Raw genomic sequence first — 22,165 nt, 5'->3', positions numbered from 1 at the left:
ACTAAAATGTAGCAATGCATCCTAGCTTAGCATGCAGCGCACTTCCTGCTCAACACGCCGGTGGCTGGTGACGTGGGCAACGGGAGCACTGTTGGTCGGAAACAACGCACTGATTTGTGGAGAAACTTCAAATATAATCCCTCCGAAAGACAAACTGAATGCATTGTGCAGAGAGACAAGCAGCACCTAAAGGCTCATCACACTGATATTCTTTTGAAGGTAAGTTACACGTTGTGTTAACATATCATATACTGTACATACAAAGTCACTTGACAATTGGCTTGCGATTAATTTCATAGTAAGCCTAAAGCTTTCCACGTAAGTGCTGTAGCCAATTTAGTCCTAACCTCAGGCTAAAGTTAGCTTTGTTGTGCTAACGTCAACTCATTACTTTACTGTATATGCGTGTTACTAGCTGCATAAGCAAGGTCTCTCGCAGCGCGCCATTGCTGCTGAGGTTGGATGCTGTAAGACAGTCATTTGAAAGTTCTTCAAAGATCCTAAGGGTTATGGAACAAAAAGTCAAGTGGTAGACACAGATAAAAATCAGCGGCACTGAGCTGGAGGATCCCACTGGCTGTCTGTCAAGACACGGGACCATCCTCGGCTCAAATGAAGGTTGTTACTGGTGGCGAGTGCAGCCCAACAACCACCAGACGGCATCTGCAATAGAAGGCTTTTAAAAACAAAAACCATCTTCAAAGGCCTCCTCTCCTTTAATGCCACAAAATTGCCCGTTTGGAATTTGTTGTACGAGCGCACCAAACATGGGACATTGAAAAGTGGAAGAAGGTTTTATTCTCTGATGAGAAAAAATTGAATTTTGATGGTCCTGATGGCTTCCAACGTTATTGGCATGACAAGAAGATCCCACCTGAGATGTTTTCCCACACGGCACAGTAGAGGGGGCGCCATCACGATCTGGGCTGCTTTTTCCTTCAATGGAACGATGGAGCTCAGGTTGTGCTTGGGCGTCAAACTGCAGCTGGCTATGCAGAGATGTTGCAGGGGGCATCCCTCATGAGTGAAGGCCCTCGTCTGTGTGGTGATGACTGGCTTTTTCAACAGCACAACACTGCCCACCTAACAAAAGGGCTTCTTCCAGAGGAATAAGCTCACTCTGTGTGTTCCCCTGATCTAAATCCAATTGAGAACATTTGGGGTTGGATGGCAAGGGAAGTTTACAAAAATGGACATCAGTTCCAGACAGTGGATGCCCTCCATGAAGGCACCTTCACCACCTGGAGCAACATTCCCACTAGTCTTCTGGAAACACTGGCACCAAGCTGGCATGGCGCAGCTACTCATTATCAAGTCCTTTTGTGAACATTTTATTTCTTTTTTGAAGGGCTTTGGGGTTTTTTGAGCTATGGTAAAACTTTTGATCAGCTGATGTACAGCCTATTTCAGTGTAATGCTTGTTTGCAATAAATTGCTTACTCCATTTTTTAAAACTCATAGTTAGAACATCATTAACTCCTTCAATCCCAGCCATTTTTCAAAAGATAATCCCTTCAGTAGCGGCCATTTTAGTTGATTTTGACGTATCTTTCAAACATGGAACCTACCTAAAGAAATATTACACTCCCGTCTTTCATCAGAAAAAAAAAGTTTGTTTCTACCTTTTTCTGTTCTTTAGTATTCAGCAGTAGAACATAGGTACGTTTCAGGAAAATATCAGTTCATGACTAAAAAAGGGAGAAAACCAGCTTTTTGTGGAAAGATACATTTCAAGCATAACTTTCACTTTGACAGTAATATTTTTTGCTTTTGTGACAGCCCAAATATCTAAAGTTGTTTTACATCAAAATAACAATTTATTTATAAATATAACACCATGAACTATTTACAATCTTCACATTTGTAACTGAACTGTTCCAAAATTGCGACGAGCAACATTGCTGAACAAGCCATTTCTGCAAATATGGTGCCTCGTGTAGTTAATACTTTCCACCAGGAGATGGCGGACATCTGTAACTTCAATCTGAGCAACATTTGTGGGCGCGTTCTATGCAAGATGTATAAAGTTTACAGTAGGGATGTTGATCGGCTGCCAATCCGCTGTATTTGTGAAGATTGGATAATATCGGCTTCTGTCACAAGATCGGAACTCGTTCATACCACGTTCGTAACTCTGAGCCACACTCCAACATGGTAGGTGCCGCAATGCGCATCAAAGCTGGTTCCCACTCGACTCCCGCTACCCGCAAGAAGAAAACGCAAGCCACCATGCAGACATGTCCGCGGTGTACCGTGTCGATGTTTGTTTGTTGTTTGGACGTTGGATGTTCGGCTCCGTAGCTACAACGGTAGTTCCCTCTCACTGTGCCAGGACTGCTGCCGCATGGTGTAGGGAGCTTGCACGGGAAGTGCCGCTCTAACCGCTGGTTGATAATAGGGACCCCACAAACACTACAAAACATGAGTATATTTTAACTGTGTTGTGTTTTACTGCTTTAATGTAAGGACCATTTTACAATGCCCACTGACGACGTGCAGGTTCTGAGTGGCACGTTTATCTTGCACCTAGCGCATATCAACTGTCAATTGCCATTCTCAACACACACAACCCATTCCGGCCTTCAAAATAAGAGCGCTCTTTGTCACATTTGTCTAATTGTGTAAACAAAATAAGGGTGTCATTAAAATATTTTAGATTAATAACGCGATTGGAATTGTGACATCTGTGTCACTAACCCAAATAGCACACACTCTATGCTGGTAAGTGGAAAGTAAAAAACTGAATTCTAAAAAATTAAAACGGGAAAAAATAAAACAGATTTCATAGGGCCCTATGAGAGTTTTTTAAAAATTCTAAAGTTGGAAATGACACCACAGATTGATCTATAACCATGTTAAATGATTAGTCCTACCCTAAAAGCATTTTGCGCGCCCATTTTTTCGAAGTTAAACTTTTGTTGGATCTGTTATTGGATTAGGCACCTGACTCACGGAGGTTTGTTACAGAAGCCAAACAATATTGTTCGTCATGCTGTGTGATCCCACAAATTCATGTTTGTAACAGAAGCTTATTATTATTTAAAAAAAAAAAAAAAACAAGATCGGTACAGGATCGGATTGGCAAGACTATAAAATAATCGTATCAGAAGCCAAAGCATGTGCATCGCGACATCCCTAGTTTACAGACTTTGAAGGCCCCTGTGTGTGCGGGGAGATTTTCTAATTTACAGTATGTCTTTATCTCTAACCATTTCCAAGCTACAACCTTTTGAAATAGTAATGTCAAAACTGAAAAAAACTGTGGCGCCTAAAGGGTTAAGATCCATCAGTGCAAAATGTAAATTCTTGACATTTTTCATCTGGTCTTCAAATTTTCAAATCAATCAAATCAGGAGTGTATGTAATTTTATTTCATTTTACATAATGGTTAACTTCTTTTTACACTTGCATGACAGAAGTTAAAAAGCATGACACGCTGTAAATGCTACACGATCAACAAACAAGTCATTTTACTTTACTTATCTTTGATTTATTATTTATTCTTTCATTTATTTCATTTTTATCTAACATGTTTTATTTGCTTTCATTAAACTTATTTATTTATTTATTTTTTGAGGGCATGAGTTGGATTTGAAATATAAATATTGGTGGTGGTTAAATACTGGCAGATTGAATAAGACTAATTTGATTTTTTTGTTTGTTTTTTGTGGCTTGCTGTCTTGTTTTGGTTTGTGCTTTGCTAGAGAAAAAAAAATTTGCTACTTGATTGTTCGATTAAAATTGTATATAGTGATGTGAAAAGGTGTTTGCCCACTGCCTGATTTATTTTTATTTTTTTTGCATGTTTGTCACAAGAGCGCAGCGACGACTCACCCAAGAGGTCACAAAAGACCCCACAACAACATCCAAAGAACTGCAGGCCTCACTTGCCTCAGTTAAGGTCAGTGTTCATGACTCCACCATAAGAAAGACACGGCCTGCATGGCAGAGTTCCAAGGCCAAAATCATTGCTGAAGAAAAACAACATTAAGGCTCGTCTCAATTTTGCCAGAAAACATCTTGATGATTCCCAAGACCTTTGGGAAAATACTCTGGTCTGGTCTGATGAGACAAAGGTTGAACTTTTTGGAAAGTGTGTGTCCCATTTCATCTGGTGTAAAAGTAACGCCGCATTTCAGAAAAAGGACATCATACCAACAGTAAAATATGGTGGTGGTAGTGTGATGGTCTGCGGCTATTTTGCTGCTTCAGGACCTGGAAGACTTGCTGTGATAAATGGAACCATGAATTCTGCTGTCTACCAAAAAATCCTGAAGGAGAATGTTTGGCCATCTTTTCGTGATCTCAAACTGAAACCAGCAGGACAATGATCCAAAACACACCAGCAAGTCCACCTCTGAATGGCTGAAGAAAAACAAAATGAAGACTTTGGAGTGGCCTAGTCAAAGTCCTGACCTGAATCCTATTGAGATGCTGTGGCATGACCTTAAAAAGGCGCTTCATGCTGGAAAACCCTCCAATGTGGCTGAATGACAACAATTCTGCAAAGATGAGTGGGCCAAAATTCCTCCACAGCGCTGTAAGAGACTCATTGCAAGTTATCACAAACGCTTGATTACAGTTGTTGCTGCTAAGGGTGGCCCAACCAGTTATTAGCTTTAGGGGGCAATCACTTTTTCACACAGGGACATGTAGGTTTGGATTTTTTTCTCCCTTAATCGTAAAAAGTTTCATTTAAAAACTGCATTTTGTGTCCGGTTGTGTTGTCACTGACTAATAAATAAATTCAAATTTGTTTGATGATCTGAAACATTTAAGTATGACAAACATGCAAAAAAAGAAGAAATCAGAAAGGGCACACACACTTTTTCACACCACTGTATGTTTCAAAACTCAATAAACATCCATCCATCCATCCATTTTCTATGCCGCTTCTCCTCATTCAGGTCGCGGGGGCATGCTGGAGCCTATCCCAGCTGACTTCGGGCGACAGGCGGGGTACACCCAGCCAATCGCAGGGCACATATAGACAAACAAACATTCACACTCACATTCATACCTATGGACAATTTAGAGTCTCCAATTAACTTAACTCAATAAACAAATATTTTTTAAAAAATAAGAAAAACAATGGTTAACAAATTTTTACACTTAACTGTGGTGTCAGCATGCTACTTAAACACATTACCTGAACAGTTAATAAGACATGTGTGCCACAGTTTTACACTGGAACAGATTATCCCGGTGGGAACAACACTAATGTATTTATGACGGCCACAGTTTGACACTGGAACAGATTATCCAAATCGGAACACTATGGTACGCGCACACCGGTGACGCGCTGGCTTCTCTTGTGTGCACGTGCGCGTCTGGACAGCTAAAACATGTGCTGTTAACATTTTGGTCCAAAATATAGAATGTTTATGCAAAATATGCGAAATTCAACATGCTACGACTGCGTACAATATTAGCTAAACTAAGCTAGCAAGGAACGGTATACTTCACCGTAAAGTGGGCCTAAAAGTAACGTAAGACGGCTAAAAACAAACCAATTTAAGGTAGCTATCGCACACAACTCACTGCAAAACAAACTAAACTTAAGTCTATTGCGGAGGTGGCTGTTTAAAGGGCGAATAATTGTCGCCTTGATGTCCGACAGCTAACAGAGAAAAATCCATTATCAACTACTCACCCCCGCTGGAAGTAAAAAGCACAGGCTCGCTCCTCATTGCAAATGTAATCCACCAGACGACGGCCCATAGACGGCTACACGGGCGGCTTGATGACTTTCCTAACGTTCAAAGAGGAGTTTTTTTTGTTTGTTTTTCAAAATGTTCCCAATTTTTCTCCGGATCCTTTTCTCTCCTCCTCCCTTTTTCTTCCCACTTTCCCTCCTCCTCCTCCTCCTCAAGTCCTACACTTTTGCTCCTGATGTGACGCGTTCAAACACCCTCGGAAGTTCCGGCTTCCTACTCTCTCCCTTTGCTCGTGATGCAATCAGGTATTTTCCAGGTTTTTTTGGAAAGTACGGCATTTAAAATTACAAATGGCTTTAAAATGACGTCACAAAACATGTAAATAAACCTTTACACTTTTTATACACATTCAAATAAATAATTATGCAAAATACTAAAAAATATATTTGTTATTATACATTTTAAATGTTCAATTTCCAAATACTGTTAGGTCAAAATTGATTTATTTGAAAATATGCTGTTAAATGTAAACACCACATGACAGGGCTGTTAGGGTGTCACGATACACAATATTTAAACGTTACTTATAAGAAAACTACAATGACAAACTATAGGACTGGACCAACAGACTTTTATTTAACTGAGTCAGAAAACAATGCAGGTGCATTTTGAAATGTTTTCTAACTTTACATGCATGACCTAAGCACGGTGCTGTTCACTGATGAACTTCTTTCCACAAATTTAAACTAAAACTAGGAGTAAACTAACAAAATGATAAAAGTTAAAATAACGACGGCAGTTCGATTCAGTTTTATTATCATATGCACAGTAAAATAGGTGTAGTTCTGCTATTGTAGCTGCTACTCCTAATCATTCATGTTGACTGCAGTTACAAAAATACACATGTAAAACAGACTGTCTAAAAATGTTAAATGCTTTCTGAACAAATATTCTTGGTGAATTTGACCTAAGCTAGTCTGTGATAAACAGCAGGGGTGTCACGAGACACTCAGTACACGAGACGAGACCGTACGCAAGATTGGGTCTATGAGAACGAGACAAGATTTAAACATTACTTTGAAGAAAAGTACAATGAAAAAATTAAAAAAATGACAATACAGGGTTCCCTCGTTTATTGCAGGGGATAGGTTCCCAAAATAGCCCACAATAAGTGAAATCCACAAAGTAGCCAACCTTATTTGTTTACAATTACTATGTATGTTTTAAGGCTGTAAAACCGCTTACAATACACTACACTTTTCTCAGACAGGCATTAACATTTTCTCACATTTTAAGTTCAAATTTAATTTGAATTTTAATTATCAATCTTCTAGTTTGGACGCAATAAATGCTTCATCCTGGCGCCGTTCGGCTGTTGCGTTTTTGTTTCCTTGATAAAACATATTGCTCCTGTCGTCATCCTCCTCCTCGTCCTACTCTTGAACCAAAGATTCATTTAGCCGTTTAGCTGCTTCTTCTTCTATTGTTTATTGGCGGTTAGCAAGCAGCTCACGCAGATAGCTAGCTACGGCACTAAGAAGATAATGATTAAGTTTGATCAAAGGAGATGTCACGAGATTAGAACATAGCCATAAATTAGCCGCACCGCTGTATAAGCCGCAGGGTTCAAAGTTTAAGAAAAAGGTAGCGGCTTATTTACAGTAGTCATTCTATATGTATCAGGCCTAAGAAACTGAGATTGATTTAGTCGGTTTAGCTTCTTCTTCTTCTTCTATTGTTTATTGGCAGTGAGCAGGCAGCTCACACAGTGAGCAAGTTTGCTAGCTACTATTGACCACAACAGGAAATGGCATGAAGGAGATTGACAATGGTCTACAGCCAATCAGGACGCAGACCACAATGGGCGGGTTCTCCCTTAGCCAATAAGGACTGTTGTGGCTCTATATTTAGCTGGCTGTTGTCTACTGTGGGTTCCTAATATGTTCCTACAGGCACATAAACATACTGGGAGAGGTGGAGATGCACACGTCTTCAACTCTCACATGAGTATACAACACCCTCTACTAGTAGTAGTAGTAGCAGTGGTAAATACAATAACAGACACACAGAACAGAGCACGGATAGATTGCTCTAATACACCACAAGGACGCAGTGCGTGTTCATACGCTGTTAATAAAAAAACGCGAAAGGTGAAACGCGATGTAGCGAGGGAACACTAAACGTAAACCCTAGAATTATTTGACAACCTGATGTCATAATTAACATTCATCGAACACATAATATTATTATGATTAAAAAATAATTGAAGTGTTCAATGATATGATATCCATGTGTGTCATGTAAAGTAACAACACTTTCCACAAATGTTTTCAGTCAATCACGGCGTGATGTTTTCATGCAATGATGGATTCATCTTCATTGACTTCCATCCATCCATTTTCGATGTCGCTTATCCAAATTAGGGTCGCTGCGGTATGCTGGAGATTATCCCAGCTGACTTCGGGCGAGAGGCAGTGTACACCCTTGACTGGTCGGTCGCCAGCCAATCGCAGGGCATATATAGACAAACAACCATTCAAACTCACACCTATGGACAATTTAGAGTCAAACCTAACATGCATGTTTTTGGACTGTGGGAGGAAAACGGAGTACCCGGAAAAAACCCGCGCACGCACAGGAGAACATGCAAACTCCACACAGAGATACTCAACAGGTCTCCCCAATCTCCTGTCTGTGTGGCCAACGTGCTAACCACTTATCCACCGTGTGGCCCTCATTGGCTTCCATTGCATGTTTATTTTGAATACACTGTATATGATTTCACATCACCACACGTGCGTTGCCTTTTTTGCCACGTTTCCAAAAAATGCATAAGCCAACTAAAGGTGGCGTACGTATACCGGTGGGAACATTCTCACGCCAGGTTGTGTTTTTATATGTGACATACTGTACTTGCCGTGGAAAACGGCGTACACAACTTTTCGTCCCCGTTTTGTGCGTACAGTTCACAAGCTTTATAGATGAGGCCCCTGGGCTGTCAACTCGTTGTCCAGCGCAGCACTTAAAGGGATTGTTTGCAGTGGTTACACAGCTGCCGAGAGGGCGCTAACGTGCTGCAATCATTATTTCCTGCCCTCTCCCTGCTACGCCCTAAGTACCACACAGGCACGGTCATTAGTTACGTTTGTTAGTGATAGCAATTTGGCAAAGTTTAGCGACTAACGTGAGCAATGATTGAGCGTATAGCCCATCGTAACAACACTGACTACTTTTGTGTGTGTGCGACAGGCATGCACGTGCGTGCACATACAGTACGTATCAGACAGCCGTGAGTGACAGCCCATCAACGAGTCATCTTTTTTGGGGTTAATCGCCAATTTTTATTCAGGTTAGATTTGTAATTGTGAAAAATAGACATTTTTGTTTTCAGTTTGTTCTTATAAACCACCAATGGTCACATGCACTAGCCAGTAATGTTCTTACATATTTTTGTTTTAAAACATGTAATTTGGCGCTTCTTGCAAACAGTCCCTTTAAGGCGTCAAGGAGTGGGGTTTACCAACGTGCTAAAGCACAAGTGACACTTAGACTACATTTGGTGAGAATCTATATACTGTAACTGTTTTATCGTAAATTTGAGACTTCCGTCGGGAGCCATCTTGGTTGCCCTCGACGGCTCGTACCCCATGTGGTCCTCTTCTCCTGGCCAACAAAAAGCTTTTTCCCCATCCTTCCTCCTCCTACCGGGATGCTGACACTACTCCGCCCCTCCTTGCCTACCCTCCTCCATCCACACGCTCCTTTGTAACATGAAGAACATTTAGCAACGGAGATTTTTTAAATCTTTATAAGTTATAAACTAATGATAATATCTCACATTAATCGTGTGTATGACGTTATAGCCCTGCACGTGTTACTAGCATTTTAAATAACAGGTTTACGACCACCACAATTTACAAATATAGAACAAAAACGGCAAAAAGAGAATAAAAGAGCATAAAAACACGGCGATAAAGATCCAATTTAGCTTCTTACCTCGCTCTCTTTTCCCTTTTTCCATGCTTACAACACCGGATGACGGGAGGAGCCAGTATTGTTCGCTGACCACCGGTGATAATCAATAGAAAAGAAGCTGACAGATTTAGGGACGGAAGTCCCATGCACGGCAGCCAGTCAGCGTCCTCGAGGGCGGGGCTTGTTTATTGACAGCGGCTGCACATGGTTCTGGGGCCCTACACAAAACTAGGATCAGGGATTAAGCCTGGATATCTTTGTTATCCTGGCTCAATTCATCTGTGATCCTGTTGCACAAAATTGGGATACTGGAAAGTGGGATATGTTCTGGCATAAATTGCCATGGAGATTTATTCTGTGGCGTTAACCTGCTCCAGACCAGACACCATGCTCATGAATAAAGGCTGTTGGTTGTGCTCAATGAAAGAATCAAAAAATGCCCTGTTATTCTTTTTGACACATCATCACTCTTGATTTAGATCAGGGGTGCCCAAAGTGCAACCTGTGGCACTTTCTAAAAATATCATTTCACATGAAAACTCAAACGAGCAAACATGAGCAGTATTTTTTCATGAAAAAGTAAAATATTAATAAAAACAGCTGCACTCTAACAAGAAAAAGTCCTCATTTTAGGAGAATAGCTTAATATATTATTCATGTAATATTATGAGGAAGAATAACGTCATTGTAGATTCAAGATTCCAGAGTTTTATTGTCATATGCACAGTAGAACAGGTAGTTCTGCCATGCAATGAAATTCTTGTTCTGTTCATTCTACCAACAGAAAGAAAGAAAGAAAAACACAAGAAAATGAATGAGAACAGGAGAAACATTATAACAATAAATTACGCAACAACAACAACAGTAGAGACATTAGCTTTTCCAAAATGGGGACTTGGAAGAGCCTTCAAAGCACCTTTCATGTTGCTGTAGACTTGGTACAGGATGCTATTTGCCCTCGGACAAACAAAACACAAATATACTTAATAATCCTGATTACTAATTTTTATAAAAATTCAACCTTGGTCGGGACCTGCACTCTACTGAATGACCTTCTGGTTTCATATGGTCATTAAAGTATTGCTAAAACAACACATCTAATGATGGCCAAAGACTTTTGCACAACCCACATATCCAATTCAAAACAGCAGCATCTCCCTTATTATGTATTTGCTGGTAACATTCGGGGAGAACAGTCCCGAGGCTCTGTGTCCACAAGACGCCGAAGACCGATCTCCCCGGCAAGCGGCAAATGTCCGTTGTTACTATGCTGCAATGCAACGCAGCACGTTGAATGTCCAACACGAACAACAAAATAGCAAAAAAATAGAAAAAAACGGGAGAGTGAAACAGAGAAGTCTGCCACGGAGGGCGCCATCTTGCTGTTTTAGTGGCGTATTATTGAAATAGAGTATTAAAGAAATATACTTACTTTTTAAAGGTTGTGTTAGGAGAAACAAACAAAACAACAAATAGCGTTGTAATTTTTTGAAAATTAGGTTGCAGAAAAAGTCATAATGTTACCATAATGAAGTCAAAATATTATGGGAAAAAAAGTCATAATTCAGGGAAGAAAATTTACAAAAACAAATAGTTGGAAATAATACAAAAAAAGACACAGTAGATAGAAAAAAAGCTGTAGTTTTATGAGAATAAATTCAAAATATTAAAAAGAAAAAAGTTGCATTCAAATGAGAAAAAAAAGAGGCAATTTTACAAGCACAAACTCATTATTATGAGAAAAAAAACGTCATTTTAAAGCATAGAGTGGAAGTATTAAAGAAAAAACGGGTTATATAAAAAGTGTCATGTTCTGCATTCTGCTCTGCTGCCCTCTGCTGTTTTTGTGTTGCAGCACATCCCTGAACATGACCCAGACCTAATCACACACACCTGCAGCTCATTACCTCCTCCCTTCTTAAGCTGCAGCCAAACAATCTACCAGTGCCAGATTGTACTCCTTGACTCCCTGACCTCCTGTTCCTTGCTCCCGCTTAGCCCGGCTTCTTGTTCCTTACCCTGCATTCTGGCTCCCTTACCTGCGTGTTCATTCAGCCTTGTATCCAAGATATCTCCTGTCAGGTTTGCCTACAGTGTTTTTTGTTTGTACTTTGTTTTTTGTTCCTGACAGCCTTTTGCTGTCAGTGTTTTTCGTTGGTTAACCGTTAGTGGATTTTCCTTAGTTGTACTTTTACCTTGTGGACTCTTTCTGTTCCATATTAAAGTATTTTTGTTACTATTTTTGACTCTGGTTGTCTGCATTGGGATCCTGATTCCTGTCGTGGCTCCCACCACGCCTGACAGAACAATCTGGCCAAAATGGATCCCGCAAACATGGAGCACTTCCGCTCGGCCCTGGCACATCAAGGCCAATTAGTCGGTGGCCACGAGAAGACCCTCCAAGGCATCATGGAGGCCATATCGGTCCTATCTGCCGGCATGGACGCTCTAAACCTACGACTCGCCAGCACCTCCTCTCACCCGCCACCAGAGGTCGGTACGTCTCCACACGCCTTAGACGCACCTGTATCTCATCAGCTGCGAGAGCCTAATATCCCTCACCCTGCTCGCTTCTCTGGAGATTCGGACTCCTGCAACCAGTTTCTACACCAGTGTTCCCTCGTTTTTGACCAGCAGCCCACCACGTACACATCGGACCAATCCAAGGTAGCATTCATAATGAGCTTACTCTCGGGTAGAGCCGCTACGTGGGCTATGGTTGCGAGCACATCTATGCCTGCCATACGCACCTCCTTACCCATGTTCCTGGAAGAAATCAGACGGGTTTTTCACCATCCCATTCGGGGAATGGAAGCAGCTAGCCGACTACTAGACATGAAACAGAAAGGACGCTCGGTGGCAGATTTTTCTATTGATGAGTGCTTGCTGTAGAGAGTGGGTATCCCGATACCGTTCTCCAAAGTATTTTTCGCAAAGCACTCGATGTACACATTAAAGATGAGCTGGTGGCTAAGGACAACACTACTTCCCTCAACGGCCTTATCAATTTAGCCATAGAGTTAGAGAACCGCATAAGGGAGAGGGTGAGAGAGTACACCAAGGAGGGATACGGCGGCAGGTTGTCAATTCCTACCAGGATACCATTACCATCTCCTGAGGGACAGAGGCTCGAACCAGGGATCGGAGACGCCGTGGCCGTACTACCAGAGGTTCCCATGCAACTTGGGGGACGACGCCTCGCCGCCGAGGAAAGAGCACGTCGTCGCAAGCTGAACCTCTGCCTCTACTGTGGAGATCCGGGGCATCGACTCCTCCAATGCCCCATTCGACCACATCGTCGCCAAGGATCGAGTTCTGGATCAGCAGCGGAGTTAAAGCCAAGATCCAGGAGCAACCAACCGGCTACGGAGGACCATCCAGCCATGGGGAGCTGTGAGTACCTCCATGATTCAGCCACTACAGCGGAGGAGGTTTCCTTCAAGAGACTTCAAATTAAGGGAGTAATTATAAAGAAAGAGAGAAGTATTGACATAACCGCACTTATTGACTCGGGCGCCGATGACTGTTTCTTGGACACTACGTTTGTTCTCAAACATAATATCAGCATGATTAAGTTACCTGCTAAGAAGGAGGTCTGGTCTTTGGATAGGCGCTTCCTGGCGGCCATTACACACCAAACCGAACCGCTTATCCTTCATCTCTCTGGTAACCACTCCGAGACCATCCGTTTTTATGTCATGCCCTCCCAGTCCGCACCACTAGTGCTGGGGTTAACCTGGCTTAAGCTTCACAACCCACTCTTAGATTGGAACAAATTGCACGTCTCCAGTTGGAGCCCGTTTTGTCACGCTAACTGTCTCCGTTCGGCTCGATCCAATGTTCCCTCTTCCATATCCCCAGAGGAAGTTATAGATCTTACAGGAATTCCTAGCGAATACCACGACTTAAAGCAAGTGTTCAGCAAGGACCGTGCGCAAACACTTCCCCCTCATCGACCGTACAACTGCGCCATAGAATTACTCCCTAACGCCACATTTCCTAGCGCCAAATTGTATAACATCTCCGCTCCAGAACAGAAAGCCCTCAAAGAGTACATTTCCTCTTCCCTAGCAGCCGGTCTTATTCGACCCTCTTCCTCGCCACTGGGGGCGGGCTTTTTCTTTGTTGCCAAGAAAGACAAATCTCTACGGCCCTGTATCGATTACCGGGGGCTCAATAGCATCACGGTCCGCAATAGTTACTCCTTGCCACTTATGGATTCTGCCTTTTCCGCTTTACACTCTGCACGCATTTTTTCAAAATTGGATCTCCGTAACGCCTATCATCTGGTACGCATAAAGGATGGAGATGAGTGGAAGACCGCGTTTAACACACCGCTGGGGCATTTCGAATATCTGGTGATGCCTTTCGGTCTCACGAACGCCCCGGCGGTGTTCCAAAATCTCATTAACGATGTTCTCAGCGACATGATAAATCAATTCTGTTTCGTATATTTGGATGACATACTTATCTTTTCCAGGAATCTTCAAGACCACACCACTCATGTCCGACTAGTTCTCCAGCGTTTAATGGAGAATAGGCTCTACGTTAAGGCAGAGAAGTGCGACTTTCACGCCACTTCGGTGCCATTTCTGGGGTACATTGTGGAGAAAGGTCAACTGCGTGCCGATCCAGGCGGTGGTCGAGTGGCCTACTCCCAAATCAAGGAAGCACTTGCAGAGGTTTCTCGGGTTCGCCAACTTCTACAGGCGATTCATACGTAATTTCAGCAGCAAAGCAGGACCTCTGACTAGGCTTACATCACCTAAAATTCCGTTTGTATGGACCCCAGAGGCTAATTCTGCGTTTAACACACTCAAGACCTTGTTTACTTCCGCTCCGGTTCTGGTACATCCTGATCCTAATTTACAATTTTCTGTTGAGGTTGACGCTTCTGATACGGGAGTGGGAGCCGTGCTGTCCCAGCGGTCCCCGGTCGACCAGAAGCTGCATCCCTGCGCCTTCTCGCGTCGCCTCACACAGGCTGAAGGGAACTACGATGTGGGCAACAGGGAGCTGTTGGCCATCGTTCTCGCGCTGCGGGAGTGGCGGCATTGGCTGGAGGGCGCAGTTCATCCTTTTATAGTTATCACCGACCACAAGAACTTGTCCTACATCAGAACCGCCCAGAGACTCAATGCCAGACAAGCCCGTTGGTCACTGTTCCTAACACGCTTCAATTTCTCCATCACCTACAGACCCGGTTCACGCAATATTAAACCTGACGCCCTGTCCAGAGTCTTCAGTCCCACGGAGGAGGGAACAGTGCCGGAAACCATCATACCTGTGGCCCGAGTGTTGGGCGCTCTTCGGTGGGAGGTGGAGAAGAAGGTGTCGGAGGCAACTAAAGGGGAGGAGTCTCCAGAGGGTTGTCCTGCTGGTAAATTGTTTGTTCCTGAGACGCTGAGGTCGGACGTATTGCAGTGGGGTCACGCTTCCAGAGTTACCTGTCACCCAGGAACCAGACGAACTCAACTGGCATTGGCGCAGAGGTTTTGGTGGCCTTCCATGGCGGCGGATGTGAAGGAGTTCGTCGTGGCCTGCTCTGTCTGCGCCAGAAATAAGTCATCGAATCGACCTCCGGCGGGTCTGTTACAACCGCTGCCCATCCCGACCCGTCCCTGGTCACATATAGCTTTGGACTTCGTTACTGGACTACCTGCTTCCAGAGGAAATACCACAATTCTGAACATTGTTGACCGGTTTTCCAAGATGGCACATTTCATAGCGTTACCTGGACTACCTACTTCACTGGACACAGCGCGACTCTTGGTGAGACATGTCTTCCGCATCCACGGAATCCCAATCAACATTGTTTCCGACAGAGGGCCCCAATTCACTTCCAAGGTCTGGAAGTCCTTCTGCAAGATGCTCGGGGCATCAGTGAGCTTATCATCCGGTTACCATCCACAGACAAACGGCCAGACAGAGCGGGCCAACCAGGACCTCGAGGCCGCCTTACGCTGCGTCTGCCACCGACACCCGTCATCCTGGTCCATCCACCTCCCCTGGGTGGAGTACGCGCATAACACCCTTGTCAGCTCGGCCACAGGTATGTCACCCTTTAAAGTCGCCAATGGATACCAGCCTCCTCTTTTTCCGTCTCAGGAGGCAGAAGTGTCAGTACCATCGGTCCAGATCCACCTTCGCCGCGCCCGAAGAGTTTGGCGAGAGACGGTAGCCGCACTGAACCGCACGGCGGAGCGCAATCGACGCCTGGCCGACCGCCACAGAATTCCGGCACCCGTCTACCAGGTCGGTCAGGAAGTCTGGTTGTCATCCAGGGACTTACCACTGGCCGGAACCAGCCGGAAGCTTGCACCCAGATTTGTGGGACCATACCTAATTGACTCCATCATCAGTCCCTCTGCCGTCAGACTTAAACTACCTCCAGCACTCAAAGTACACCCGGTATTCCACGTCTCCTGCCTCAAACCTGTGTCCTCCAGTCACCTGTGCCCCCCGGCCGAGTCGCCTCCTCCGCCGCGCCTGATCGATGGCCATCCAGCATACACGGTGAAGGCTATCTTGGACTCCCGAAGGAGGGGCAGAGGATTCCAGTACCTGGTCGACTGGGAGGGTTACGGCCCTGAGGAGCGTTCTTGGGTCTCCCGCTCCCTTATCTTGGATCCGTCACTCATAAGCGACTTCCACCGTCTCCATCCTAACAAGCCAGGTAAGCCGCCAGGAGGCGTCTTATGAGGGGGGGACATACTGTCATGTTCTGCATTCTGCTCTGCTGCCCTCTGCTGTTTTTGTGTTGCAGCACATCCCTGAACATGACCCAGACCTAATCACACACACCTGCAGCTCATTACCTCCTCCCTTCTTAAGCTGCAGCCAAACAATCTACCAGTGCCAGATTGTACTCCTTGACTCCCTGACCTCCTGTTCCTTGCTCCCGCTTAGCCCGGCTTCTTGTTCCTTACCCTGCATTCTGGCTCCCTTACCTGCGTGTTCATTCAGCCTTGTATCCAAGATATCTCCTGTCAGGTTTGCCTACAGTGTTTTTTGTTTGTACTTTGTTTTTTGTTCCTGACAGCCTTTTGCTGTCAGTGTTTTTCGTTGGTTAACCGTTAGTGGATTTTCCTTAGTTGTACTTTTACCTTGTGGACTCTTTCTGTTCCATATTAAAGTATTTTTGTTACTATTTTTGACTCTGGTTGTCTGCATTGGGATCCTGATTCCTGTCGTGGCTCCCACCACGCCTGACAAAAAGTGTGTAAAAGTGGAAAGACAAGTATTTGGGGAATCCGACATGATAATGTCTGGGATGTTTCCAGTCATCTGCTCCAGTCCAGACTTTCATCTTAAAATGGGCTATGAAAGCGCCACTGTTTCACCATCTAACTCATTAGGAGATGGTGTCACCGTTTATTGAGAAGCCAGTGGACCTTGGAGCAAGAATCATTGGAGCAGCACGACTACGGTAGCGGCTTTTTCATATGACACTGATCTTCTGGCATTCCCTGATGAAGTTCTCTAGAAGAAATATACATTCTCAGCCTAGGGAATATGCCAGTACGCTCTCAGTGTGGAACTGACAGCGCACTGACGGCCAGTGTTGCCAACTTGGTGACTTTTTCGCTAAATCTGCTACATTCCACACCCTCTTGGCAACATATTTTCTCAAATATATTAATGTCTCTTCTGTTGTTGTTGCTTAATTTATTGGTATATATGTTTATGTGTTTATGTTTCTTATGTTCTTATTCTTTCTTGTGTTTTCTTTCTTTTCTTGGGAGAATGAACAGAATAAGATTTTCATTGCATAGTATAACTGCTGTTTTACCATGCACATGACAATAAAACTCTCTTGAATCTTGAATCAAAAGCAACTAGTGACAAATCTAGCTACCTTTTCTGGCATTGTTGGAGTTTTCCGGTCTTTTGGGGACTTAAAAGTGAAAGCACGTATTGATCGGCAGCTTGCACGCTCACCGAGCAGCAGCGGGTGCTCCTGAGAGGTCTGCCCCGCCCCCAAAGCAGCCACAAGTCGTCAGTGTACTGTCAGCTCCCGCTGCACACTGAGAGCAAAGTGGAGATCCACGCAGCCATGGATCGCGCCCTGTTTTTCAGAGCGGGATCTAAAACGTAAATGTTTCTTAATCTTCTTGAAATTCCTACTCATTACACTCCAGCCTCATTGGGACTCGGTCACTTACCTGTCAGTGTGTCCGAACATGTGATGGGAGAAAGATGCACGGTAAGTTAAACAAGTAGTCCTCACCACAAGATAAAAGGATGTAATTAATATGCTGTCTAGATTTTAAGAGGCGCCGGCTGAGATAAAATATTAAAATTATTTTATTTTGATGAAGTGATGGTCACTTTTTTGTCTCTCCTACGAGGTTATGCTTTTTTCCTACAGCATGTCTTACATCATATGCAAATAGCAGGCAAATTAGCCAATGACATCAAGTAGCGGCTTCTAGGATGGCCGGTAGCTACTTTTCTGACTGAGGAGTTGGCAACAATGGCTGTGATCTCTTTTTGCTGGGTCATGATGGGCTGAAAGGCAAACAAGCATAATGCTAACTACTAGATGTCAAGTCAAGTCAGAGCCAAACATGTGGAAAAGGTTCAAATAGGGCTTTGGGAAAAAGTTACTAATAAGATGCTTCATCATAAAGGGAAACAGAGAAGTGCAGAGAAGGGTGGCTGCTAAACCTGTCGGACGTAACAATTATTATCACTTTGACCACATGTTTATTAAAGAATATGACATGTTTGAATGCCTTGTTTATTGCTTATACGACATTGGAGATCACATGACCAATAGTTGCCAAAGCTTATATGATACAACATGATGCAACGTGACAGTGATCACCTTTATGATGTATTTTTTCAATCATGTGACATGTTGCTATATATTTGCAGGCTGCAGTTTTAGGAGAAGACACTGCGCAAGTGAGTCGAAGCATACAAAACTTGAGCCAACTGGTAAATAATAACCATTATTGATTCCGAAGTATACTGTAATGGTGGATGGAAATGTCTCAATGACAAATTAGCTTGCAAATAGTACAAAAAAAACATTTGAAAAATGGATGTAATGCATATGTTTGTATATTTTCAGACATATCAAACATTCATAAATGCTGATTGATTTCAAACCCAGAGCTGTGGTGTAAAGTGTAAAGGCAACAAAGTTTTTCACTTTTGAAAATTGTTCAGGTACTTCTTCACTGCCACGAACGAGAGTGTAAAAGTGGTCATGGTTATACAATGGCGCCGTCTGCTGTACAAAGAGTAGTTATGACGCAAATGTACAGAATGAACAATGGCTTCACTTAACTGTGAAGCGCTTTGGGCACCTCGAAAAGCGCTCTATAAAATCGAATCCATTATTATTAACTGTGGACTATTTCCATTCACTTTACATTGCTGCTTTGGAATGATCAAGGACAATAAAACAAAAATATGTTGTGAACGGACAGCAGATAACATCTCTAATAGGATTAAAACTGCTGATGATGATGCCATTTGGCTCATATTTTTACGACTTTTATGATGTTAGTGACACGTATCTCTCATATGACACGTTTGCTATAAAGAATATGCATGTTGGTATTAATTAGCTGAGGGTGTAGGGTATAGAAGTGGAGAGCGCACACGTGATCGGAGGACGTGAGAAGACGAGAGTCGTGCTAAATCAAAACTATTGCTAGGAAAATATATTATTGGCTGGGCATGGCTCAGTGACCAAAGCTTGTAAAAAGTTTTTTTCAAATGGATGTCTTGTCATACATCATATTGGAACTTGTTGCACACGTGCAAGTGACTCGAGTGAATCGAGGCACGGACTGAGTTTCCCATCACGAGAGAGCAGGGTTAGGGAACCTATGGCTCGGGAGTCAGCTGTGGCTCTTTTGATGACTGCATCTGCCTCTCAGACATTTCTTAACACGATAAAATGCATTAATTTTAATTTTTTTCAGTGACATTTAAAAGTAAAACATTACAGGAATCACAGTGTTAAAAATTACATTAAAAATATAGTAATATTTCCTATGCATTATAAGCCATCCGTCCATTTTCTAGCGTAATGTGGGTGGCCACAGCCAATGCCAGCTGTCCTTCCGATATTTTCCGGGTCAGACATCAAAAATTGGATTATTATAGGATAATGCGGTAGCCTACCCGGGTCATTGAGAGGTCGAGAAGTAAACTTCCCCCCATTAATCAAACAGACAGCTTGCTAATTCTGCAGAGTCAAACAAGAAGATGGCGAAAAGAAAAGATACAGAGTACGCTGCAAAACCTAGTGCTGCACGAGAAGTTGCATTAATGATATGAAGTATTTTATTATTGGTTAGCATCAGTATAAACACGTTATTCAAAAGAATAAATTCAGAGACTTCTAAAATGTAATTGAATACAATATAATTCAATACAACTAAAGTGCACGCATTTAGTTGTATTCAATATTTAAAAATATTATATGGCTCTCACAGAAATACATTTTAAAATATGTGGCTTTCATGGCTCTCTTAGCCAAAAAGGTTCCCGACCCCTGCAATAGAGCACTGTCTTCCTCACCCAACTTGTTCCACATGAATATTTAGTCTTACGCATATGTAACACTGTTCGTCTCAAAAATAAAAATGCTCAAGAGAAAACTTTGATTTTGTCATTTTGACAAAATACTACCATGTGAAGAAAATGGCCTAGTAAAACATACATTTTGATATCTTATGAAAATTACTATTCAAAGTTTATTCAATACTGCATTGAAACAGTCACACATAATAGTAGTCATGAAATGATGAACTATGATAGTGATCACAATGACAATACTGCACTGAAACAGTCACACATAATAGTAGTCATGAAATAATGAACTATGATAGTGATCACAATGACAATACTGCATTGAAACAGTCACACATAATAGTAGTCATGAAATGATGAACTATGATAGTGATCACAATGATAATACTGTAATGCACATCATTGTAAAAACTATAATCATACTGCTGACATCACCGTCGCTGTAATAAAACCAACAACATAATAACACCCTGGTTAACTCAGTGAGTAATGTGGGGAAGTACGTATGTACTGTGAGTGTGCATATGTACGTGTGTACATGTATCTCTGTATGTGGGGAAGTCTTCATATGCATATATATATATATATATATAAATAAAGGTGCGCAAGTGGGTGAGCGTGTAATTGTCACTAAGAATGCATGAAAGGAGAGGGGCCGACCTCCACCACCCAGCAAGCCCCGCCCCAAATAGCCAGGCCGAGCCCCCACTGCCAGAAAGCCACCGGGCCCACAGGGGCAGGCAGCACAGGCAGCCACCGAGGGCTACACACCAGCAGGCCCAGAGAGGCCTCCGCAACCGGAAAGAAGCCTGCCCACGCCGGAAGCGCCAGCCCTCGCCACCCTCCACACCCAGGAAATGGAGCCCGGCCCACCTCGGGCCACCCCATGCCCGACCTGTGTAGGCCCCCCCCCAAAAAAAATTCAAAATAAAAGAAAATAAATAAAAGCACACACATGCAAAACCCCAGGCCACCCTATCCCAACGGCAGGACGCTACCAGCAAGGCAGACGGGGGAGCAGGCAGAAGGGCGAGTGTAGCCTCATGGGGAGCAATGCATGGCAATATAGAAATTGGTAGTTGCTATTTTGTTGAAAAATGTGTATAAATAAAAAATGAAATCCATAAATGTTTGTGTTTGATGATTACATAACATATACAGTATACAGAGGTGTGAAAGTGTTTTCCCCTCTCCTGATTCCTTATTTTGTTTGTCACACTTAAATGTTTCAGATCATCCAATAAATTTAAATATTAGTCAATGACAACACGACATACAGTTTTTAGGACCTGCCTGACAAAGTGAAGTAGACAAAAAAAAACCTCAAAAGCTAAGATATCATGCCGACATCTGAAGAAATTGAGGAAAAAATGAGTAATTGAGATTTATCATCTAATTTATAATTTATCATTATTTATCATCTGGAAAAGGTTATAAAGCCATTTCTAAAGCTTTGGGACTCCAGCGAACCACAGTGAGAGCCATTATTCACAAATGGAGAAAACATGGAAGAGTGGTGAACCTTCCAAAGAGTGGCCGGCCAAACAAAAATGACCCCAAGAGCACAGCGACGGCTCATCCAAGAGGTCACAAAAGACCCTACAACAATACCCATAAAACTGCAGGTGTCAGGCTCAGGGAGCCGTGTAACTTGGATCCCAAGATGCAGACACAGGTACAAGTCCAAAAGTTCAAAATATATTTAATGTGCAAGCAAAGGAGGCAAAAAACAGGAACTCAGGGCGATGGTGCAAAAAACTAAGAGGGCACCGTGGGCAAAAACAAGGACAGCAATGAACAAAAAGGTACTGGAACTACCACATGAGCTGGACGGAGGTCTGGTGCAGCAGGACGACAGAGCTGGTTGGAGTTGCCAGATGAACTGCAACAGGAGGATAAGGTAAGTGGTAGCAGGAGAAAAGCACATGGTCTGGAAGCACAACCATTGAGAATAATCCAGCACTGACAGGCTGCAGGTG

The 22,165-nt window shown here is 43.1% G+C and overlaps 1 protein-coding gene across 7 annotated transcripts in view; it reads right to left on the bottom strand.

The window, feature by feature from the left end:
* The window catches only part of afap1 (actin filament associated protein 1), a 60,584-nt gene extending 50,869 nt beyond the window's left edge, over window positions 1-9,715 (bottom strand). For 6 of the 7 annotated variants that reach the window (XM_054753298.1, XM_054753302.1, XM_054753301.1 and 3 more), the window contains exon 1: window positions 5,654-5,887. In XM_054753298.1, the coding sequence (XP_054609273.1) occupies window positions 5,654-5,690 (37 nt within the window). In that variant the 5' untranslated portion in view covers window positions 5,691-5,887. Of the gene's footprint in view, window positions 1-5,653; window positions 5,888-9,653 lie in introns of those variants that run through there. The other variant, XM_054753299.1, reaches the window with a different exon arrangement.
* Between the last annotated feature and the right edge of the window lie 12,450 nt (window positions 9,716-22,165).

This window comes from Dunckerocampus dactyliophorus, chromosome 15 (genome assembly GCF_027744805.1).
Source record: "Dunckerocampus dactyliophorus isolate RoL2022-P2 chromosome 15, RoL_Ddac_1.1, whole genome shotgun sequence".
NCBI classification, from domain to species: Eukaryota; Metazoa; Chordata; class Actinopteri; order Syngnathiformes; family Syngnathidae; genus Dunckerocampus; species Dunckerocampus dactyliophorus.
The sequence above is the reverse complement of the archived record's forward strand: the minus strand, read 5'-3'. Positions and strand labels throughout refer to the sequence as shown.